This window comes from Sander lucioperca, chromosome 14 (genome assembly GCF_008315115.2).
Source record: "Sander lucioperca isolate FBNREF2018 chromosome 14, SLUC_FBN_1.2, whole genome shotgun sequence".
Classification (NCBI taxonomy): Eukaryota; Metazoa; Chordata; class Actinopteri; order Perciformes; family Percidae; genus Sander; species Sander lucioperca.
Genome location: NC_050186.1, coordinates 24,604,965 through 24,629,668, shown reverse-complemented (window position 1 = coordinate 24,629,668; position 24,704 = coordinate 24,604,965). Strand labels below are relative to the sequence as shown.

Here is a 24,704-nt window from a genome sequence, read left to right as displayed (position 1 = left end):
TTTTATCACCGACTGTTGGTTTGGCATGCTCTTTTTGAGAACAAAGGAGGGAAAAACCATGTTTTCAAAAATGGGTACATGTGGACTAGGCCTTAGCTTATTCAAAGTTAATTACCTTTTCCATCCATCTTCTTCCGCTTATCCGGTAACGGGTCGTGGGGGTAGCAGCTCCAGCAGGGGACCCCAAACTTCCCTTTCCCGAGCCACATTAACCAGCTCCGACTGGGGGATCCCGAGGCGTTCCCAGGCCAGGTTGGAGATATAATCCCTCCACCTAGTCCTGGGTCTTCCCCGAGGCCTCCTCCCAGCTGGACGTGCCTGGAAAACCTCCCTAGGGAGGCGCCCAGGGGGCATCCTTACCAGATGCCCGAACCACCTCAACTGGCTCCTTTCGACGCGAAGGAGCAGCGGCTCTACTCCGAGCTCCTCACGGATGACTGAGCTTCTCACCCTATCTCTAAGGGAGACGCCAGCCACCCTCCTGAGGAAACCCATTTCGGCCGCTTGTACCCTGGATCTCGTTCTTTCGGTCATGACCCAGCCTTCATGACCATAGGTGAGGGTAGGAACGAAAACTGACCGGTAGATTGAGAGCTTAGCCTTCTGGCTCAGCTCTCTTTTCGTCACAACGGTGCGATAAATTGAGTGTAATACCGCACCCGCTGCGCCGATTCTCCGACCAATCTCCCGCTCCATTGTTCCCTCACTCGCGAACAAGACTCCAAGGTACTTGAACTCCTTCACTTGGGGTAAAGACTCATTCCCTACCTGGAGAAGGCACTCCATCGGTTTCCTGCTGAGAACCATGGCCTCAGATTTAGAGGTGCTGATCCTCATCCCAGCCGCTCGGCTGCGAACCGATCCAGTGAGTGCTGAAGGTCACAGGCCGACGATGCCATCAGGACCACATCATCTGCAAAAAGCAGCGATGAGATCCCCAGCTCACCAAACTGCAACCCCTCTCCACCCCGACTACGCCTCGATATCCTGTCCATAAATACTACAAACAGGATTGGTGACAAAGCGCAGCCCTGGCGGAGGCCAACTCTCACCTGAAACGAGTCCGACTTACTGCCGAGAACCCAGACACAGCTCTCGCTTTGGTCGTACAGAGATTGGATGGCCCTGAGAAGGGACCCCCTCACCCCGTACTCCCGCAGCACCTCCCACAGTGTCTCCCGGGGGACCCGGTCATACGCCTTCTCCAGATCCACAAAGCACATGTAGACCGGTTGGGCATACTCCCAGGCTCCCTCCAGGATCCTTGCGAGAGTAAAGATATGGTCCGTTGTTCCACGACCAGGACGGAATCCGCATTGTTCCTCTTCAACCTGAGGTTCGACTATCGACCGAACCCTCCTTTCCAGCACCTTGGAGTAGACTTTACCGGGGAGGCTGAGAAGTGTGATACCCCTGTAATTGGCACACACCCTCTGGTCCCCCTTTTTGAAAAGGGGAACCACCACCCCGGTCTGCCACTCCTTAGGCACCGTCCCCGACTTCCACGCAATGTTGAAGAGGCGTGTCAACCAAGACAACCCCTCCACACCCAGAGCTTTAAGCATTTCTGGACGGATCTCATCAATCCCTGGGGCTTTGCCACTGTGGAGTTGTTTAACTACCTCAGCAACTTCCACCAGGGAAATTGACGACAATCCCCCATCATCCTCCAGCTCTGCCTCTACCATAGAGGGTGTATTAGTCGGATTTAGGAGTTCCTCAAAGTGCTCCTTCCACCGCCCTATTACCACCTCAGTTGAGGTCAGCAGCGTCCCATCCTTACTGTACACAGCTTGGATGGTTCCCCGCTTCCCCCTCCTGAGGTGGCGAACGGTTTTCCAGAAGCACCTTGGTGCCGACCGAAAGTCCTTCTCCATGTCTTCTCCGAACTTCTCCCACACCCGCTGCTTTGCCTCTTTCACGGCAGAGGCTGCAGCCCTTCGGGCCCTTCGGTACCTTGCAACTGCCTCCGGAGTCCCCTGGGATAACATATCCCAGAAAGACTCCTTCTTCAGTCGGACGGCTTCCCTGACCACCGGTGTCCACCACGGTGTTCGTGGGTTGCCGCCCCTTGAGGCACCTAAGACCCTAAGACCACAGCTCCCCGCCGCAGCTTCAGCAATGGAAACTTTGAACATTGTCCACTCGGGTTCAATGCCCCCAGCCTCCACAGGGATGCACGAAAAGCTCCGCCGGAGGTGTGAGTTGAAAGTCTGTCGGACAGGGGCCTCCTCCAGACGTTCCCAGTTCACCCGCACTACCCGTTTGGGTTTACCAGGTCTGTCCAGAGTCTTCCCCCACCCTCTGACCCAACTCACCACCAGATGGTGATCAGTTGACAGCTCTGCCCCTCTCTTCACCCGAGTGTCCAAAACATACGGCCTCAGATCAGATGAAACGATTATAAAATCGATCATTGACCTTTGGCCTAGGGTGCTCTGGTACCAAGTACACTTATGAGCATCCCTATGTTCGAACATGGTGTTCGTTATAGACAATCCATGACTAGCACAGAAGTCCAACAACAAACAACCACTCTGGTTTAGATCAGGGAGGCCGTTCCTCCCAATCACGCCTCTCCATGTGTCTCCATCAATTACCTTTTCATAATGGGAATTGAATACCAACAACCTCACAGCAATTCCCTTTCGTCATAAGGCAAGAAATAGCCTTGGATACTAAAAAAGCAAGATTTAAAGATCCATTAATCAACATTTTTTAAATAAACAGTGATTCAAATGAGTGTTAAAATGTGAAAGGGGTCGCTGATAGTGATGAACCCACCACCTCTGCAACACTACAGAGGTCTTTGGTCTTTTGAAATTGTTTTTTGTTGTTTTTTTTTTGTTTTACAGCACATATAAGTGCATACTGTAGCCTACACTACCTGCCCAGCACCAAAGAATAAAGCACCTGGTGAAGACATTGGAAAAACTAGCAACTAAAGAGCCTGCTAGCTAGTGGAGATCCAAGCAGAGCTAAAAGAAGAGTGAATGTTGGACATTCATGGACACAAACACGACTCAAAATATAATGCTTTGGATGCATAAGTAGACAACCGTTTTCTTACACGTTAGTCATAACAGGCTTATAAGGTGATGACATGTCTGCGCTGTGTCTGTCAGCTTGATCTAGAGTGCTTCTGCCTCCTAGATCAAAAATAAGAAACAGCAGCTTTAAAGACAACATACAGATTCAAGTTAAAGAAGAAAGATAGCAGACAGGCACTGCTTGAATTTATTTATGAACCAGTTTCAAACATCAGGAAATTGTCATTTTCCAGTGTTGCTATGGGGAAAACACAACTCTGGTGGAATGCACTAGCAAGATAGAGAGAAAACCACCTGACACCTTTTCATTTATTGAACAACACCACAAGCTATGATGTCAAACACCGAAGGTTGATTTAACACATCTTTATTACAGCTTCAACAAAAACAAAAACTGAACATTGAAAGCTTCAGAGGGGTAGAATGTAGGGCTTTTGTTTGAGTCCGCACTGTATTGTAAGGTTTTCCTTCTTTTTTTTTAAACAAGTTTTATTTATATAGCGCCTTTCATGAAACCCAAGGACACTTTACAGAGTTACTGTTGCTAAGCTAAGGGAGGTTGTAGGCTGTAGTAAACAGGTGGTGTTTCAGGAGTTTTTTTTAAAAATGTCCAGGGATGTAGCATTTTGGATATCTGCAGGGAGGGTATTCCAGAGGGATGGGGCTGCAACACTAAAGGCTCTGTCTCCAAAGGTACAGAGTCTGGTGTGGGGAATGGAGAGCGGGCCAGTGTCTGAGGACCGCAGGTTTCGGGGTGGGTTGTATGGATGGAGGAGGTCGGAGAGGTACTGTGGGGCCAGGGCATGGAGGGATTTGCAGGTGAGTCGGAGGATTTTATATGTGATGCGGGACTTAATTAGAAGCCAGTGAAGGTGGATGAGGGTTGTGGTGATGTGTTGCCAGGTCTTGGTGTGAGTGAGGACCCTGGCGGCAGAGTTTTGAAAATACTGGAGTCTGTCTAGGGTTTTGCTGGGGACCCCAGACAGGACTCCATTGCAGTAGTCCAAACGGGAGGTTATGAAAGCATGAATGAGGGTTTCTGCCACAGAGTCAGAGAGTGATGGCCAGAATCTGGAGATGTTTTTGAGATGAAAAAAGGCTGATTTGATGATGGATTTGATGTATGTTGAGTACGGAAAGAGAGGGTGGAGTCCAGGATTTAAGGTCATTTATCCCAAAATCAAATATCAACTGATTTTTCTCTTCCCTCCAACAAATTCTAATTTTTTCTTTCTGTAACAGGTATTTCAAAATCAATGCCTGTGATTGTTTGTTTGTTTTATGTGATTGTTTATTGTTGTGATTGAGTATCTCACCCTTTAATTACGGGCTTTTGTGCAATCTGCTGAAATGCCACTAACGTTTAAAGAAATCATGTCTCTAGAGTTATTTTACAATGTCATTTCAATTAGATTTTAATTATGTTTTATTCCTTTTCATGTGCTGATTTTTGACTGGCCTTGCAAAAATGGCTTTGGTCTTGCATTTTTTAACCAGAGAGGGTTGTTTTTTTTCCAAAGGTCTCTTGCTGTGTGTTCATACTCCAGTCTTTTTCTTGTTGATCACTAAGTAGTTCCTATTGAAAGTTTTGACATGTAGTGCTCTGTTCAAGAGCAGCTCAGTACTGGCTGTTGCGTATAGACACAATGTTATTCATTCGCTTTCCCAAATCATGTTTTATTTGACACTCAAGGCATTTAAACTGGCATAAAGCCTAAAGGCAACAGAGTTATCTTCTGTCTGCTCTGAAGGCAAGTCTCACTATTGGCTGGCCCTGCACTCTGATGCCTCTGGGGAGCATAAATATTCATGCAAAATTGTACATACTGGAAGTATTTCCTAGAGGCAAAACCAAAGTACAAGATTGGATGCTTACAAATCCTACCGTTGCATCAACATGCCAATCAAACGGCCTCTCCTGTTACGCTGAGAGAAAGGCGTAAAACCTTGGTTGACGTGCGACTGGAGGGGTTCTGTGGGACCGGCGTCCGACTTGCTGAGAGACACCACGCCTTTAGTAGACTCTTACTCTGGATTTGTGCACTTTGAGCCTCTGGACCGCAGACAGATGACGAGGAGGTGGACAGCATCCTGCAGCAACCCCATGACGAAGCAGTGTTGCGGTGTTGGGCTGCGGGAACAGAGGTGTTAGACTGTGGGACTGGACTGGAGGAGTGGGTGCTGATGTGTCCTTGTGGTTTGGCAGCCAGTGCCCCAGTTCTCAGGCAGCGGCCACGTAGCACATTGTGGAAGGCTTTCTTGAACTCCCGGCTGAAGCAGGGGTAGATAATGGGGTTAATGCAGCTGTTGAGGTAACCCAGCCAGAAGGTAATCTTAAAGATGGTTTCAGAAGGCTTACAGGACGGGAAGATGGATCCTAAAGAGAACACACACACAGACACAACTTAATATAGGAATGGGAAGACACTAATACTGTACACTACAAATATGTCTAATAAGTCCCAGTTGGAACTAGAAAGTGCTAAGGTAGCTCTATCAAGGTTGAACAATCCTCTGAATTTACAGTGTTTAAATAAATGAATGGTCTTTCTCTCGGTCCCTCCTCTCACATTCCCTATTCCTCAGGCCCCTTCAATGCCATTTTCCATCCATCCACCAGATGTCCTCGGCCCTCATCAGCCTCTCAGCTCATATACCAGCCCATGTCGATTTATTTCCAGCCAGTTCGTCAAAGTTTTGCAATGTTTTTTTTTTTTTGATTGTGGTTTTTCTTTCGAGCTTCTGAAACCTGAACCTGGGTACAATATACAAAGAAGCGTTGGAGATGGGAGGAAGGTGGGCTTTAAGCGTAGGGAAGAAAGTATAATTACTCATCTCAGAATTGGCCATACGGGTCTAAATTATTCATTATATAAAATAGGGAAAACATTCTACTGGAAAACACGCATACTGTCACCAGCTAGAAACTGTTGAACACATTCTAATTCATTGCAAGTAATACAACACCCAGAGAGAGCACCTTTTTCAGACACTTCGTAAGGCAGACCACCACACCTTTTTATTGTCAGGGCTTTTGGGGAAAACAGCCGGCAAGGTATACTATACACTATACTATAAAGTTTCTAAGAGAACTTGATTTAGTAAAGAGGATTTAGGTTTTATTTTGTTTGTTTATTTATTTATTTATTTATTTTATTATTTATTTATTTTTTCTTCTATTTATTTCCTGCATTTATCTCTCGTTCACACTCCAGTCCAGTTGGTGGCGGTAATGCACCTTTAAGTTGGTTTGCCAACCGCCAATAAACCAGAAAGAAGAAGAAGAAGAAGAACCTGAACCTGGGACCTGTATCTGCCTGCCTTTCTGTAAGCCTGTATCTACCTTCACTTTGGCATTGAATCACACTTATCCTGTGTATATCAAAATGGCTCACTTTCCCTTGTTTGTTCATCGTCTGTAGTCATCGTTATTTTTTTGTTTGTACGGCCTCAGTAAAGTAGGAATCGTAGTTACCGTTTACTTGCAGCGCTAGCACAAAGCAGACAAAACAGTATGCCACTTCACACTCAATTGAGTTGAAAAGCGAGTCTGTTGCATTAACTCTGCCTACCCTCTCTGGTGCACTAGCCACCGCTATTTGTAGTGCTATTTGTTTGAGTACTAAAACGAACCCATGACGGTTAAATTGTGGCTCATTTTTAAAGTTTATTTAACTACTGTTCCTATGGTGGCAAATTTACATATATTAGTCAACTACAGATTAAAATCATAACTTTGACCATTCAGTTTGTTTTTGTTGTCTCTCTTGCATGGCATATACTTTAGTGATTATTGAGTCTTCAAGCACTTGAAAAAATACAATTTAATTCGTATTAGGCGAACTGAGAATGTTCTATTTCCTCACTTGAAGATAAAAGTGGATCGTCGTTCTAGTGCGATCTGGCAGCACTACACCCCTGGCCATATGCTCAATCACCACCCTGTTACCTCATTCAGCGATAGTGACTTAATGTGCTCATATTATGCTTTTTCCCTTTCCTTTATGTGTTATATATTTTTTTATTATATATATAGGTTATAAGTATAGGTTTACAAAGTGAAAAAGCCCAAAGTCCACCCCAAAGGGGCTTACCATCTCCAACAGAAAACATTGTTCACAAACTGCTCCAAACAGCCCTGTTGTAGTCCAGCCTTTACTTCCGTGACAAACGTGCGTCACTTTGTAACACACGTTAATGCTCGCCTAGCTGCTAGCGTTGCACGCTGTGGGACACGATGTGAGTCCCCTACACGATGTGAGTCGCACATGTGCAGAAAGGCCGCCATCTTTGACAGCTAACTACGACAACACCACTTGGACGAAGTGCGAAAACTAAATACTTTCACCCAGGAAATGTATGTTTGTTAGATCCAAACCCTGATCTTTTTTTTATAAACTTAACTTATCGTTTCGGTGCCTAACCTTAACAGTCGTGGCCGAATGACGCTGACTTATTCTGGCTTAAACTCAACTGCCACAGCCCCTGAAAGGGCAGTTGTCTGGCGGTGCCTGTACCGGGCTCATAGTCACCTATTGGTGGCTGAACAAAATTACCAACTGCTGCTTACACGACGAAGTTCTGTAGCGGCTTAAAACTATATATATATATATTTATTTATTTTTCGTGTTTCCTATCGCGTCAGTCGGTAACTATGGTTTGTCCAAGTGGTGTACGAAGCCAGGTGCACAAAGAAATGGTTTCTTAGTTTCTCGGGAAAAACCTGACTGGCTGCACAGAGCCCTGACCTCAACCCCATCACACACCTTCAGGAAATTGCATAAACCAATGTGCAAAACCAATTTCTACAAAAGCAGGGGCTTTACAGTATAGTATATGGTACCATTGATGAGCAGCAGCCATCTCATTTTTTTTCACCATCAGTATGCATTCTGTGCAGTTGCAGTGAAAGGCGGGCGGTCATCAAGTGCTTCAGCAGAAAAACAGGTTTTCCATCTGAAGTGCTCTGGAAAAATACAAAATTCAGTGGTTTTTCAAACCCTCAGTCTTCAAATCTCAGACTATCATTGTCTCAGAGCTTGAATGAGCACTGCGCTGTGAGCCTTGAAAGTCTGTCTCAATTGAAATGCATAACTATTCTCCACTGAATGGCTGCCTTGGGAGGCTACAGGGTGACTGAAGATGCCTCCTAGCATTACAGCCCATTAAGCCTCGTGCCTGTTATCTATAATAGCTTTCATAGGAGGGAACAATAGTTTGCTTCATTCCATTTCATCTCACAGTAGAAGCCCATTCTGCTCCGATGTGGTGTTTTATTTGGTCTATTTGGCTGCTTATAATTGAATTTGTTGAAGTCTCTTCTGAGAATCTCGAGCAGTAGAGTTGGGAACAGCGGGGAAGGAGAAAGGTCCTGCCTGATGTTGTGTTCATAGAACAAAACATATCAAGCAACATTATACAAATGATTTAAGCCTCAACAGCTTTTGCATCACAATAGCTTCTGTGCTGAACCACAGGTGGGTTGTTACATCTACATAATAAAGGCTTAGTCTGTATTTTTAGCACTAATAGCAAGCCCTTCTTACTCCCAACTCGGCTTTGTGTTTATATGATGTAAAATATGTTGGGACTGATTGACACAAGTCATGTTCATTTTCATTGAAGTTCACATATAGCTAGTTAGGTATATGGCCTTAACAGAATTTACTACCCATTTCCAAGTGTGTAAGCTCCAGTTTTGGAGGAATTAATTGCACTAATGCATTAAACAAAGTGTTTTCCAGAGAATGAATGATGAATGTATGAATGTAGGCTCATATCTTAGCTTTATTATACCCAACTGCAATGACTGCAGACCTCTTACTTATGTATGTAAACATGCAATGACACATAGTGTTGAAATGCAACATTTTATTTAGAAATGAAAATAATCCACACGTCTTCATCTATTGAGTGTAAGAAGGTTGAAGAACCTAAGGGACAGGTACATAAAGGAGAGGAGGCAACAGAGAGACAAAAAAGTGGTGCAGGAGCAGACCAAAAAAGTACTTTGAAGTACTTTTCCATACTGTCTTTTCTGGAGCCACACGTCAGGGAGAGACAAATAGCCAGACGCTCCGTTGTAGAAATGGGCTTTCGGAATGTTGTTTGCATCCGGGGAAATCGTAGACCTGACTCTCATCAGCAGACTGTCAAATTGCTCCCTGTTGAGTCGAAAGTACCCCTGGAACCGGTCAAAGTGAAAGCGGAGCTCCTTCACCAGCCGGAATTCCCCCAACTGCTCTCTGGACCTGAGGGTCTTGTGCACCCACACCCTTCTTGCTGCTGCTGTGGCTGCCTTCCTCCGTCTTCTCCTCACAACCAGGGCAAGTGCCAAGGCTTTCTTTTGTTTCAAAGACAGAAACATCTTCGCCACCAAATCACTACTGAAATCGCTGTGTATTCTACACAATGTTGCATGTAGGCTACTACACGTCTGATGTAAACACCGGACGCAGACGTGATGTGCATTCAAATATTGGCGCATGTATGACGTACATTTAGAAACTCTTGCCTATTTTCAGTCCCTCCAGGATTTCGCGGCTTTTTTTTGAGATTGTTGCGGCCCAAAATGCCTGATTTCGCGGGAGCTTTTGTAAAAAAATTCGATAAAAGTTGCGATGTCTTTTGTATGTTTGTCGCAATGAAGTTGCGGGAGACAGTGAAAGTTGCAAAAAAGTTTCGATTTTTTTTTTTTTTTTTTGTATAGTACTTTAAAAATAAAAAGGTAACTTGTTTTGGGGAGAATAAAATTACTCTGGGCTGAGTTTTCCTAGTAACCTCAGGATGCTGTAAATGTTGGTATAATATGAAAATGGCTGGTGGATTTAAGACAAAAAATAATCATTTTTGAATGAATCAAATTTGAACATATCTGTCAGTGGCTTGTTGATCTTTACATTGTTAGTTATTTTCCTATCCTGGCCTGGGACACACATTCATACGGTTTGATAATACTGACTTTAACTTATCATTGCACTTACAATAACGAGCGTAGCTGTCCTCAATTTAGGTCATCGTGTCGTCTCATCTCCTTTTTCTCCTGCATCCACCGTGTGTGTGTTGTTTGTGTGTGTGTCTGTGTGTGTGCAAGCGTCAGTCACGGGGGGTACGGAGCAGTAGCCCCACCCGTTGCAGAGAGCCGACAGCCAGGATGGAAACGGCAGCAACTTCAGCGACATTTAAATCGTTAAAGTCTACATTGATGTTAAAATGTATTGGACGGTCTGAAATGTTTTGCATTTGTACGTTGGTAAATGAGTCACAAACACGTCTCATCTTCATATCAAAAACAAGGAAATGATCAACCCGTTCTCACTCGTGATTGGTCATTGGCTCTCAGAGTGCACGTGGGACTGCTGTGATTGGTTGAAGTCGCGGGAAACTTCAGGTTATTGGTCAAATGTGCGGAAAAGTTGCGGTGATTGGTCAAAATTGTGAGTCGCACCAAATTCATTGGTTGAATTTTCGTGAATTGGCGCGATCGCGACATCACGAAATCCTGGAGGGACTGTATTTTGCGCTGAGCCTTAGGATGGATTCAGTTGTGATTTTTCGAACCAAATAAAATCAGTGGGGGTTTTTAAGTGAATTATCACAAAATCAATGTTTACTGATGATATATACCTTTCTTCATATTTGAAGCATATGTGAAGCATGTCACATCTAATGAGATATGGTAAACAAACAAAAAACTATTTTAACAAAATAAAGAATGTAAAATGTTTGTTTATTACAGTTTTTCTGTTTCTTAAAATTAAAACAAACAATGGATATTTGTGGCCACTGGTATTTTGTCTACCTGTTGTTCTTTGCTAAGCCAGTAGGCTACACTGTTGGTTCCATTTAAGGCTCTGGTAAACAGGATTTGGTAATCCTGAAATTTGGTATTTGGATCACAGTGATCCAATCCAATGTTCCTTTAAAAAACTGGCATAAAAGTAATATGGATCAGGTGATCCTGGATAGCAAAACATGGGATTTCCAAATCCGTATCAATTTGATCCAGATTACATTTTTTTTTAAACTGGGCCCAGAGGATCAATCCCAATTATTTTGCTGATCCCCTGACCTTCCCTGTAGCGCCACTAGCAGGTTTAAGTTTTCACTTATTGATTTGAAATGCTCAACATCTACTGGACAGATTGGCAAAAAATCTGTAGACGTACAGTTGAGGCCAAAATTATTAGCCCCCCTTTATTTATATATATATATATATATATATATATATATAATATATATAATATATAGAAATGCCATGACAACTACAGTATTAAATGGATTGCCAGGAAATTTTTGAGCATTGTCATTGTTAGCATGCTAACATCAGCATTTAGCTCAAAGCACTGCTGTGCCCAAGTACAGCCTCACAGAGTCGCTAAGTGGCTGTAGACTCCTAGTGGTTTTCAATGATACTGTGTACATTTCAGGTATTTTCACACATAGTTTGAGTTTCTCTCCTAAAACCCCACAAAATATTCAATTTACAATGATATAGAACCGTAAAAAGCAGAAAATCTTCACATTTGAGAAACGGATGATTGATTAAAAGGCCTTTTTCACAGCAGACATTTTGACTTGTCATAGTAGGAAAAGCCCAGGTGTTACTAACAACATTAACGATGGCTCAGTTCTATTCAAGTGTCCCAGTAAGGCACGACAGCCTGAGCCAGCATGAATAACACCAGGACCCCCCTGAAACTGGGGCAGTTAAATGGAATTCACCCATCATGAATGTTATCATTTACACCTGTGATTTTTCTACTGTGACAGGTTGAAATGTCTTCTGTGAAAAAGCCCTTTTGGCTAAATGTTTCAGCCCTAATGTAAAACTTTTAAATGCATCAGGAAATAATAACTTAACCATGAAAATCTAACTAAAAACAAACTGCGATAACTTATTTGTTGTTAATTGTTAAAGACCTGTTAATTGAAAACAAGCTCCCAGTTATTTAACATTTGGATTAAACATTGGGCATTTAATTTGGCTAGTTATGAATGTACACCCTGGCAAAAAAGAGGCAAAGATAACACAATATACTGTATGTCCAAAGCTGTTTCATCCATGTCTCCTCCATCCTGTATAATAGATTGTTCCTTGCTTCTATAAGATTACAGTTTGTGTAACAAAATACACGTTTCAGAAATAATCTCGCCATTTGTGACCTGCCAGGTCACTGCTGACAGATTATTAACCTTAAATACACACTGACACTCACTTATCTTAGTCGAGCCATAAGTTATTTCAGATGCAATTAAGATTTTAGATTAGGTTTCACAATGGTCGGTTTCTGTCCTCTCTTACATCTATGATAACATCGCCGCCTTTGTCTGACAAAATGAAGGTCTAATTTATTGAAGATAGAGTTGAGAATATTTGTCTTAGTTGTTAACTGAAGCTCATATCTACAGTGACGTTTCACTACACTAGCAGACAAATCCTTAATTAGTTCATTTCTATTCAGTTTGTCTTCTGCTTAAACTTTAATTACCATTTTTTAATATACTTTCCAGAATAAAGGAGGCCTCTACAAGAAATCAGTAAAGCTCTCACTATGACATCAATTCATTTCTGAATCATTTTAATTCCTTTCTTAGATTCAGTGAATACATTATTTCCTTAAACTGTTCAGCAGATAAATCGTTTAAGGTTTGCTTCAACCTGATCTCACAGAATTCCATGAAATGAACACGGCCCCTTAACTCAAAATCTGTGGCAGTTTCACGGAGTCGCCGAAAATTCTGTGATGGGCCCACGGAAGAATTCTGTGAAATTAACACGGCCCCTTAAAAGTCTGTGATTGGCCCACAGAATAATTCCGTGAAATGAGCACGGCCCCCTAAGTTAAGGAAAAGGTCGTGGGTGGGCGGAACAACAACGAGTTGCATTTAGGAAAAGAAGAACGGGACGGGACGGCCGCGTACAGCGGACGGGTTGGTTTAGGAAAAGAACAACGGGACGGTTAGGGTTAAGAATCGTGACACGCGGGACACGATGCCCGGTCTCCTGGGTGAAAGTCCTGTTGTTTGACCTATCCATCACCCAAAGCAACCTTCCTACGCGGATTTTCGGGCTTTCATACTACTCGCTAGAGTTGTCGCTCTTAATGCTACGTCATCTTCGTATTGACTATACTTTGTTTTCTGTGGTGGCCACACGGAATTTTCACACATTCCGTGCCACCATCACGAAATGCACTGTTAACAGTTTGTGATCATTTCACGGAATTCTGTGAGACCAGGCTAGTTTTCTTTGTGTCATTTTCCCTTAGGCTGTGCTCACCTGTAAGTCAAAGAGCTACTGTAAAGACTTGTTTTTCTGAAAGATACAACACATCTGTGGCAACCTTTCAAAAACTTAGTGGGCTGTTTAAGGCAAGACACTGCTGGTGAATAGGGTAAATATTTTTTATCCTATAGATATCATCATGTAATGTCCCCAGTTGATAACTTACATTAAGACACTTCTTTTTTGTATTGTTTTTATGTTCAATAAATTGTTAAAGGATATGTTATAGGATATGTGATAAGAATAAAACTGGAAAGTGTGGTGTATGTAAGTGCTATTGAAGTGGAGATTTCTGGCTTAGAGTAAGGAAAAAAGTCATTTTGAGAAAATGGCCTTTAAAACAGCCCACAATCTCAAAATTGACCAGTGCATGTTTTTGCCTGCCGGGTTTCGCTTTCTAAGTATTACAGCTGCTGCATTGTATAAAAGATTTGAACTCTTCTGCTAAATTGCAACTCACAAGCTGTTTTATCATAGGTACATTTATCTCTACCTGGCCTGAAAAGCACCTTTTTACTGTTCGCTTTCTGATAGTTTCAAATTTAAAATTTTTTTCAAAAACAGTAATTACACCCAGCAGTGATGGCGTACTGACGCACCTTTCCACATCACTGCAAAAGTTAAAAAATAGTGAATACAAATTATACTTTTAAAATTAATTTAGCTGATGAAAACAAGCAAGTAATTTTTGTCACTTACGGCTACCGTCTTTTATTTCGTTTAAGCGGCTGTAATCGATATTTATATAATAAAAACACTGACAATGTTATCACTTGAATCCGCAGCTCCCCTCTTATTTACAGAGCTTATAGTAAGTTTCAGCTCATTGTTTAGCTGTCCAGCCCACGACTTTTCTGTTTTGGTTCACTCTCCCCGCTCTCATACTGTAGTTTTTGGTCGCAGCAGGAAACTGTTTTCAATGACAAAAAGCTCTACAAATGTACTGTACACTACTACAAAGTCAAGAGACTAGCAGGTGAACATGGTGGAGCATTTAGAGCTAAAGAGCCAGATTTGTCCCTCAGGAGTTGGTGGAGACCAAAAATAGAGCTAAAAGTAGATGAACTCGCAACAACAACAGATGCCGTTTTAAACACAGTTAACATTGTGAAACAGAACTAGTTAAGTTTAGGCAACAAAAATACTTAGGGTTAGTAAAACATCCGGGATTGGCTTAAAATGAGTCACAACTACTGAAATGAGGTGAATGCATCACGGACATCACTGCATCACAAACTAAGGTCCGTAAAACTCTGTTAATTAATTTCATAAAGTGACTCTTGAGTATTTGTTTCACACGGGACACGAACCCCGGTCCTCTAAGTGAAAGTCCTGTGTTTGTTTGAATTTGGCTCAGACCTATAGCTTTGTAACTTGAAGACATAAAAAGGCACAAACTGGGGTTATGTCACGTTAAAAGCAGAAGGGGTTAGGAGGTACCTACCGATTGGTAAAACCAGGAAAAAAGGGAGCCAGCACAGAATGAAGCACCCGACAACAATGCCAAGAGTCTTGGCTGCCTTCTCTTCTCTCGAGAACTTCAGCAGCTTCGGCAGGGAAAAGGTTCTGCGTTTATGTGTCGGGGTCCCGTCGTCGTCCTCCTTCTTCTCCGTCTGAGGAGCACTCCCTCTGTGAATCCTAAGCACCACCCCCTCTGTCTCAACCCCTTCTCCCCTACTGCCCTTCCTGAGGGTTTTCGTCTCTCTCTTCGCCACGGTATACACGCGGCAGTACATGGCCAGGATGATGGCCAGAGGTATGTAGAAAGATCCTAGTGCCGAGAACAAAGCATAGCCAGGCTCCTCCGTGATTCGGCACACCGTCTCGTCTTCTGGATCGGGCTCCTTCCAGCCAAACAGAGGGCCCACGGATATAGCTGCCGAGAGTCCCCAGAGAGCAGCCACCGCTGTCAGGCCTCGCCGCCCCGTGGCTATGGCAGGGTAGCGCAGAGGGTAGCTGACAGCCAGGTAGCGGTCGATAGAGATCACACACAGGCTGAGGATGGAGGCGGTGCAGCAGAGGACGTCAAGCGCGGCCCAAACGCTGCAGAAGGACCGGCCAAACACCCATCTGCCGAGAGCCTCGGAGGTGGCGGAGAAGGGCAGGACGGCGGCGCTGAGCAGCAGGTCTGCCGCCGCCAGGTTGGCAATGAAGTAATGTGTCACAGAGCGCCAGTGGTGGTGGAACAATACTGACAGGATGACCAGAATGTTGCCAAGGACCCCGAACAATACAAACACCAGCAGCACCATCCCCAAAACCACCACCTTGGCTACATCCACCCCTGGGTGGGTGGTAGTGCTGCAGTTGGGACAGCGATCCGCTGCAGAGAAAACACTTGCGTTCTCAGCAGGATCCATCGTTATCTGTTGGGTGCATTAAGCTGTGCAAGCGTCTTGCAGGTTGATAACACTTGTTCCTCAATTACTACAGCTTCAACCCTCTGCCTGTTTCTGCTGCTCCTAACGCAGAGGATAAAAGCTCTTCCAGTTTATTTGTAGATGCAGTGAGTCTTGCCAACGCTCCACTGATCATATAGCCTCTGCCAGGGTTCCTTGGCAGAATGCCATATTTAGAAAGCGAAACACTGTCACAGTTTGTCATATTTAACCCAGAATATCTTAATAGAAATTACAAATATTCATGTTTTTAGGTGGCAGTCACTGGGGGATTTGCAATGTGACGTTCAGCCTAGCCGAAAGGATTCATTGCAGGAAACCTTTAAAAATAAGAAAAGAGAGAAAAGTACATTAAGAACACACGCGTAATCCAGTAAATACCTGCAACAGGCTCATTACCTCTAAAGTGCTGTTCTTTCTTCGGCAGCATGGGAACTAATCAGAACTTCACACAAATAGAACGCATTAAAGGTAGATTGCAAATTGCAAAAAAATAAATCACCATACCACACTTAGTTATGATTAAAGGGTAAAAATATCACTCAATAGTCTGTTTTTGGAGGATACAGTCCCTCTTTTTGCAAATTTTGTTCCCCTCATTACAGCTGCATAGAGAAAATGGGTGTTGTGCTTGAGTGGACTAAGTGGCATTCACATTTCCTTTTTCATCCTAAAAACATTACAGCCTACCTGTCTTTCTGCCTCTGCAATCATACAACTGACAACCATAAAACATCCCGTTACTAATATCTGTTTTTTGTTTAACCTTTATTTAACCAGGCATGTCGATTAAAGGGAAATATGATTTTACTGTGAGGAGGTATAATAAAGCTTGTGAGCAGTAGACTTGACATAAGATGAGAATGGACATAATCAAAAACAACAGGGGTAAAGACATCACAGCGGCAACAATGATCCTGGGGGGCCAAAAAATGGCATTAGTATAATTATGAGAAAACCTGCCTGCCATGCAGGGAATACAAAGATAAATGAAAGCAGAGATTAAATAATTTAAGAGCAGACATTGAACCGGAGCCTGTGATGGCTTCCTTGAAGGTCTTGTGTCTACAAGCTGGGCTCTAACTCAAACGGCGGATGACGGGTAAGGAATTGAACCTTGAGGAGGGCACTATATTACCGAGGCAAAGGCTTGGGCCTGCTGATAGTACCACTCTCAGTGTACGTGTGGGAGATCTGGGATGTCACTGAGCGAGATAAACAGCGGTGGAGGAAAAAGGAAGAATGGAAAGGCAGCCACGATAAAGCCTTTGAGCAGAGCAGGGTCATGCTTGTCTCATCATGGTGCAGGATCAAAGGCTTTCGCTCGCCACACATTCCGCCACATGACAAAATCCACCCAAATACTAAACACTTGATGCTGGGATTTCCACATCAGTAGCCAGAGGGGGAATTGAAATGAAATTTCAGCAGGATGGCTGAAGCTAAACGCAGTGATATTTGGAATTTGTTTTTTGTTGATTTCTCAGTGTGGTGAAGTGCCTGTGCAAAAGAGATTAACCGTATCTAAAAAGTGTATTTCCTCAACCCGTCTGTGTTTGAGGACTATAATATTACTGTGAACAGTGTCAGGAGGGAAATACATTTACAACTGACCTGAGGTAATGATGTAAAAACAATTCAACAAAGGCAAGTGCAAGATGTCATGCAGTGTTCCTAAATTCTGCAGCACTGTGCTGTATGTATCGATGCAGTGTAATCTGTAGGCCTATTTAAAGACAACTGCATGTAGGCCTAAGTATTTTGTGTAGTTGAAAACCACAGCACCAAGTCTGGAACATGTGACACATGGATGTCCTGAAGATTTGATTTTCATGTGCTGAAAACGTAGCTTCATTTTTATTTTATTTTTTTATGGCCTTTAAGCGTGTCAGATTTGAACCCCGGCCGCTGCCAAGGACTCTGCCTACATGGGACGCACGCTCTACTGGGTGAGCTAGGGGTCGCCCCAAAAACGTAGCTTAATTTTAAAGCACAAAACCTCCTCTACATGTCTTTTCACTGGATGGATGATGGCGGCATTGTGACAAAATGATGAAGTGGTGTAAGATGTGCTAAATGACCTTATGAATCTGTTTCATTATTGACTGCCTTCCACCCTTGCCAGCCCCATCCTGTGAGTTTTTGGCGTATTTTTTATTTATAATTTTCTTCATCCAGGATGAAAGGAGGATAATAGGACAAAATGCAAAAGTTATTGAGCTGCTTGTGTTTTCAATAAAGCACAGGAGCAGTCCGAAACCGACACATGTTCCTACATCTGGAGGAACTGTAATGCCTGTGCATTTCTCCAGATATGAAACTGAAGCAAAACGATTAAAAAAACAAAGTCCTCTAATACGTGTTAGGTGAGTAAACTGTAGGGGTGTTGAAATTAATCATTACATCGATGCATCGCGATGTGGACCTAGACGATTCTGCATCGATGCAGTGACAGACCATAATGGATTATTGCCTAATGATGTTTCTTGTTGATTTTCCGGTCGCTGTTTTTTTTGTCTGTGCCTTTTGTATGTTGTCTGCTGTTTTCAGACTCCGCTACATTTAGGAAGTGTCTTTTTTAAGAGCAGATTCAATAAAAAGGGGAGTTCATGTATATCTGACTGCTTGAATTTGTCGATGAAAACCACGTGTAGGACATTTGGATTGTTGTTCAGAAAAAAGCCATTTAAAAACTAGTGATGGGCTTATAGTAAAACCATCGCTAGTTGCATCCCTACGTGCACTTTTCTTCGGCTGACCAGCGGCCCATCCCAACAGTGAGACTGCATACATCTCTCATTCCCTGCAGATAATATATTTGATTAAAAGCTACCAGCGAGCATCATTACACTTCAATTTACATCTGCACTTCAAATGTGCACTGCTCATTTTATTGCATTAAGTGGAACTTATGGAAAGATGGTGCCCTTGAAGAAACTTTCCCGTTAGCCTGCTCAGTCTGAGTGGCCATTACACGAATGAAGCAAGGCAGCCAATTAAATCTCCTATTGGAATAATAATTAGGCTTTTTGTTTTAGGAGACAGAATATCAGGGAGCATATTAAATGGCTTAATGTAGCCTGACCATGGGCATATTCAATCAGAACAGTTCATAGCATATAGGACAGCATTACTATCACCAAGGGTAATGTCTGTGTACAATATTAGCATTAGCCTTTCTGATTGTTTGTGTTTGCTATCACTGCTAACAGCGTTACATATAGAAACGTCTCTGCTTTGTGTTGCACGGATCGCTATACATTCATTATATGTAGGGACACTCATCAAGGTTGTAGAAGAAAAGATTAAAGCTTCAGCAGCACTCTGTCTGACCTGCTCTTCTGTAACACACCTGGTTTATCACTGTCTCTTGTGCACAAGGGCTGGACCCAGGGACGTCATTAGGATTGAAGGACAGGGGGGGCTTAGCCCCCAGGGTATTTGTAACTTGCGTTTGCAAAATCTTTGCACTCACATCTTTCGTTACTGTATTAGAGCTACACTTATGTCAGCAACCAGTCAAAAAACCAATATGTTAACAAGTAAACAGTGACAGACATATCCTCTTCTTCCATTTCTAATCTGTTCCTTCTGTCTTATCCTTTAAGATAAAACAAAACCCTGATGCTAATTTCATGACTTCGAAATGCAAATTAGTCGCATTAAACAACATCCAAAATGTCCAAAAACAGACAGAGGCCAGACAGCTAAAAAGTTGGTAAGTTAAACAAATATGACAAATAGCCAGTGATGCATACTTGTAACGCGTTACTCTAATCTGACCACTTTTTTCAGTAACGAGTAATCTAACGCGTTACTATTTCCAAACCAGTAATCAGATTAAAGTTACTCATCCAAGTCACTGTGCGTTACTGTTTTTGTCATTTTCCTTAGTAAAAATATATATTGTTTTTACTTTCTTCTTGCATCTCGGGGAGTGAAGTCACGTATCCGACGACAAGTCACGTTTTCAGCATGTGGACAGGTCACGTGTACCACGCAGCGACACAGACGTAAACAACAATGGAGGGAGGAGAGAGATGCGCGTTTTCTAGCTGGAAATACCGTCACTATTTTGAGCTTGTGTCAGCTAAAGACGGCAATATTAAGGTTCGTTGTACACTCTGTGCTGGTGGCGACAAAGTGCTATCTAGCTACAAAAACACTACGTCAAATTTGAAGAAACATTTGGAGTCGCAGCACTGCAGTCAAACTTACAGAGCAAGTCCCACCAGGTGGTGCGAAGCAGAGAGCAGGAGGACCCCCACCACCCAAACAACAAAAGCTGGACTTCGGTGCAAAACCAGTAAGTGGGGGAGAGTTTAAGAAGTTGGTCGGGCAGTATGTTGTAGAAGAAATGCTGCCCTTAAACACGGTTGACTCGCCTTTGTTTCGTGTGATAATCAACAAGATCCCTACTACTGTCAATGCTGAGCTGCCTCACAGTAAACCGGTTGTCATTTTTATGTTGAGGCTGTGGGGGTGTTGTCAGCAGCTGCTGAATGTAACTAATAAAGTAACTTGTAATCTAACTTAGTTACTTTTAAAATCAAGTAATCTGTAAAGTAACTAAATTACTTTTAAAATCAAGTAATCTGTAAAGTAACTAAGTTACTTTTTCAAAGTAACTGTGGCAACACTGCAAATAGCAGTACAAGAAAAAGAAAAACATAGGCATCACTGCATACTTTATAATGTAAGATATTAATAGGGATCCTATTAAAAGTGGCTACTGTCTAAATACAATAACCTGATGGTGGAAGGAATAAAAGATTTGGAGTAATGATTACTGTATATACTGTATGTACTGTATGTAGGATTGCTTTCATTTTATTTTCACGTATCTGTGGGCATGTGCTCATCTTCTAGCCTACATTTAGGCAACATCTACATATTTATTTAATTTATCACAGCCAATGAATGCAGAAAGTTAAATTGGTTAGAATATAGCTAACATATATAATAAATATAATGCAATCATTTAGTTTAGGCTATGCATAGTACCTAGACCTGCCAACAAATGCTTATTGTTAGAAGAAAACAAAACAATCCTTAGACCTATAGACCATTACTGACCTCAGTCACGCCGGCTCCCTCAGAATCAACTGCCCTGCCAATCTCCTGCTTCTCTTTCTATCTGCTGAAATATCTTCCAATATCTATCTGCTCAATGAATTGAAGGATACAACGGTAATAGAATTAACAGAGACCCTATGACATTTAGTTTTTAATTACAACAACATTGTATGGGGATTGATATTGTTTTAGAATATGCCTACTATATAGATAGGTTATATTATTGGCAATGAATAGAGTTGTGATTAGCTTGCTAAGTTAACCATTTCTTGTATTTCGCTCGTGCACTCTAGCTAGACTATAGCTTTCCATAGCAAACCAAAATATCCTCTTTCCTTTACCTCAAGAAAACGTAGCTAAAGGTAAGCAGGTAATTAAAAACAACTTAGAATTTCACTCTGTATCACTACGTGTAATCAATCTTCCTTTCACCATTAACGTGTATCGGTGTGTGTATGTGTCCCCCACACATAAGGAGGGTGCATTGCGAGTTCAGACCAAAGAGTAGCGACGAGACGAGATGAATCCTCCAGTTACTCGCAACGCTCTGAAAGCTGCCAGTTCACACCATAGACTGTATATAAGAATGGACCAACAGATCCCGTTGCTCTGGACGGAGACCAGTGAAGGCCTTTAGAAGCACTTTTCCGGTGAGCGCTGAGCGTTACTGCGCAGCCTCCAACTGAGAGAGAAGACGTAAATGTGCCGTGAGCAACCTGTCTGAAAGTTGGAAGTCTTCTGGTAGCTGTGCCAAGAGAAACCTCAATCATTCCCAATCTTGTAGAGACGGAGAGTGTAGGTATATAGATAACATGGACACAGGCTAATTATTGCTAACTAAAATGCTAGTTAACATTAGTAATTACACTTAAACCGCTAATGTGAGACGAAACTGCCTGCGCGCTTCTCCTGTACTATATGGTAATTTCTCTACTATGTGACAGTAAGTCGCGTGGTTATGACACAATCGTTAGCATATTTTTACAAAAACGTCTGCTACGGAGCCATAACGTGAGATACAAGGTAATGGAGCCTTTTATACATTGTCGTGTTTCTTTAGAAATAAACAATGGACAAATAAAGTCTTTAAACGCTTCAGATGTAAAGTTATTCGCTGTCAAAGTGGCGCCAAATTGAATGGCAGTCAATGGAATGCTAACGGGGGGTGATCGCTTTGTAGCATTAAAATGGCGCCATAGGAGGTTCGCGGTCCGAGGAGAGGCTTACCCCCTTGGTTCACACCAATGCAACGAGACGGTGCTGTGCTTCATCTTGATTGCACAACGACTCTTTGTACTTCTGTCTAACTTCCGACTTTTCGGCTATTTTTTTTGTAGCTATTCACTGTATATATATATCTGTTGTTGCGTCTAAATATGAATGAGGATAAATCGAATTGTTATTGTTGTTCTTATTATTTAGGAGGGCTTAGGAACATTTTGGGGTAGCTTCAGCCCCCCTAAAATAGGCGTAACGACGTCCCTGGCTGGAACAGTTATTTTCATTAGAGATGTTTCGATAGGGTGCCTGGGTAGCTCACCTGGTAGATATACAGAGGCTCAGTCATCGTTGCAGCGGCCGTGGGTTAGAGTCCCGCGGCCCTTTGCTGCATGTCATTCCCCCTCTCATGTCTAAACTGTCCTGTCATAATAAAGGCCTAAAATGCCCAAAAAATAATCTTAAAAAAAAGAAGAGATGTTTTGATACCATTCTTACCTTCCCAGTACCGATTCCAATACCTGAACTTAAGTACTGATCCGATACCAGTGCGTTAAATATACAGCATATACTGTATATATTATTATGTTTTAACAGCAGCTACTGCTACTACTACACTACTAACTCTGTATGGATGTGTCATGATTGCTTTCATTGATGTATGGTCTGGCTCAGGTTAAACCCTTTGTAAAACATGAATAAAAAGAAATTGAATGCCGTAGAACTTTTTTTTTATTATAGTTTGACAGTCATTACGAAAAAAGAACATGAATAAACTACTTTAAAGGTAGATTGTTTCTTTTCTGGGCTAAATTATGTGGTATTGGATTGTTTCTAAGACTTGCGTACTCGCCGATACCGATATCTGCATTTTAGGCAGTATCGGCAGTATTACTTGTAATGGGTTGATATGTAATTCACAAGTTCCTAGAGCCCATGTAGACACCTTCAAATTGCTTATTTTGTCCAAAAAAACTGTTAAAACCCACCCCCCAAAGGTTAATTTACAATGATGTAAAACAGAAAAAAAGCAACAAATCTTCACATTTGAAAAGCTGGAACCAGAGATGGTTGTCAAAATAGCTGTAATCACTTTTCATATTAAAAGATATAATAAAATAAGATATATCAAAATATTTCTCCGGAACTCAAGCAATAAGACAATTCTTGGATTTTAAATGCTGACTGCAATTCATTTCCCTTAGGCGACATTAAACAAATGCCATCCAGCATCCTTTTTCAAGAACGCACATGAATCTCCTCCACATGGTGATCTATTCTGCTGACAGTGCAGCCCACTGTCGAGTTCATATAGCGGTTGTTTTTACAAACACTGTAATACAACAGTTTGTGTTGGAGCAGTGCATTACCTTGATGAATTATAGTACATTTGAACCCCATTTCTAAAAAGCTGTACTCTCTGGCGGAAAGGGGAGGGTTATAATTCAAAACCTGCATGAAAATATATATTTATGTTTAATCAACCTTGAACACGAGCCGCACACTGCCCTGCAGAAAGGACAGTTAAGTGTTTAGTCTTGTGCTTTCATCCATATGAGTGTTTATTCCCAGCTGGCAGATCTATCCCAGAGGATGATCATGTGTAATTTTGCAAAGCTTCGAACCATGAGCATTTGCAGCTATAATCACTCCATCATTTTCTTTATATTCATAAAATACCCCTCTATTCCTCATCTGTTTTTAGATTAAGATGGCCAACCTGTTGAAGGGAAATGTTCTGAAAATAAATCTAAATGAGGCTGCAAAGGGAAACTAAACCTATAGTTTTGTTAATTATAAATACAATATAGGTTTATGGCTTATATAAATAGCAAGTTGCTTTCACTTTTAACACGTTTGAATACTTTTGAAATAGGCAAAGAAATCAATTACTGAACATAGGTTGCATGAATTAGCATAACCAACTGATGGTGATAATAAAGCAATTTTCACAATGTGCTCATCACTGGCCTATTAAAGAAAAACAATCACCACATCCTCTGCCTGATGAAAAATAATCAGAAATAATCATAACAATCCATTATGGAAATGAAAAGGCACTCAGCCAGTGAAGTAGCCTGTCTGTAGGATGAAGGGAGAAGAAAATAAAGTCCTTACCTTCTACAGAGCGCACACACATCTCACTGCACAGTCGGGGGGGGGAACAGTTCAGCTTATTTTCTGTGAAAACAGTCATTCTGTCGGCCACAGACAGCAAGGAGAGCAGAGCAGCTGACGTCCCTGCTGCCTGCTTGCCATCCTCCTGCCTCCTCTGGTGGGAGAGAAAGTCACAGAGGACCCCACACACACACACACACACACACACACACACTCACACAGCTGATCCTCCCAGGCCCCACCCCCTGCCCGAGCAGCTCCTACCTTTTTTTTATTAGAGGGTGTCCACGCTTCCTGCTCGGTAAGAGACAAAGCTATTATCACGCTCTTACTGTACATTAATAATCATTGATAGTTAAAGCAAATTATCACAAATTTATCACAAGTTTTTTTTTACTCAAAACTGCCTCTGTGGTAGTTCGTGCTTCAGTAGGTGTAGCGGGTAGGAGCATAAGTGAGGTTGACTCTGAAGTCGGGTGTCTCACAATCGGCGTTCCACTTCATCCCAAAGGTGTTGGATGGGGTTAAGGTTAGGGCTCTGCACAGGCCAGCCAA

General features: G+C 42.4%; 1 protein-coding gene across 1 annotated transcript; it reads right to left on the bottom strand.

Annotated features, from left to right (window-relative positions):
• Nucleotides 1-4,360: 4,360 nt before the first annotated feature.
• On the bottom strand, nucleotides 4,361-16,051 carry adra1ab (adrenoceptor alpha 1Ab). Its single transcript, XM_031277615.2, has 2 exons — nucleotides 14,783-16,051; nucleotides 4,361-5,427 (listed from the first exon to the last, which is right to left on the bottom strand). The coding sequence occupies exons 1-2, from the start codon at nucleotides 15,696-15,698 to the stop codon at nucleotides 4,955-4,957; spliced, it is 1,389 nt and encodes a 462-aa protein (XP_031133475.1). The 5' UTR covers nucleotides 15,699-16,051; the 3' UTR covers nucleotides 4,361-4,954.
• Between the last annotated feature and the right edge of the window lie 8,653 nt (nucleotides 16,052-24,704).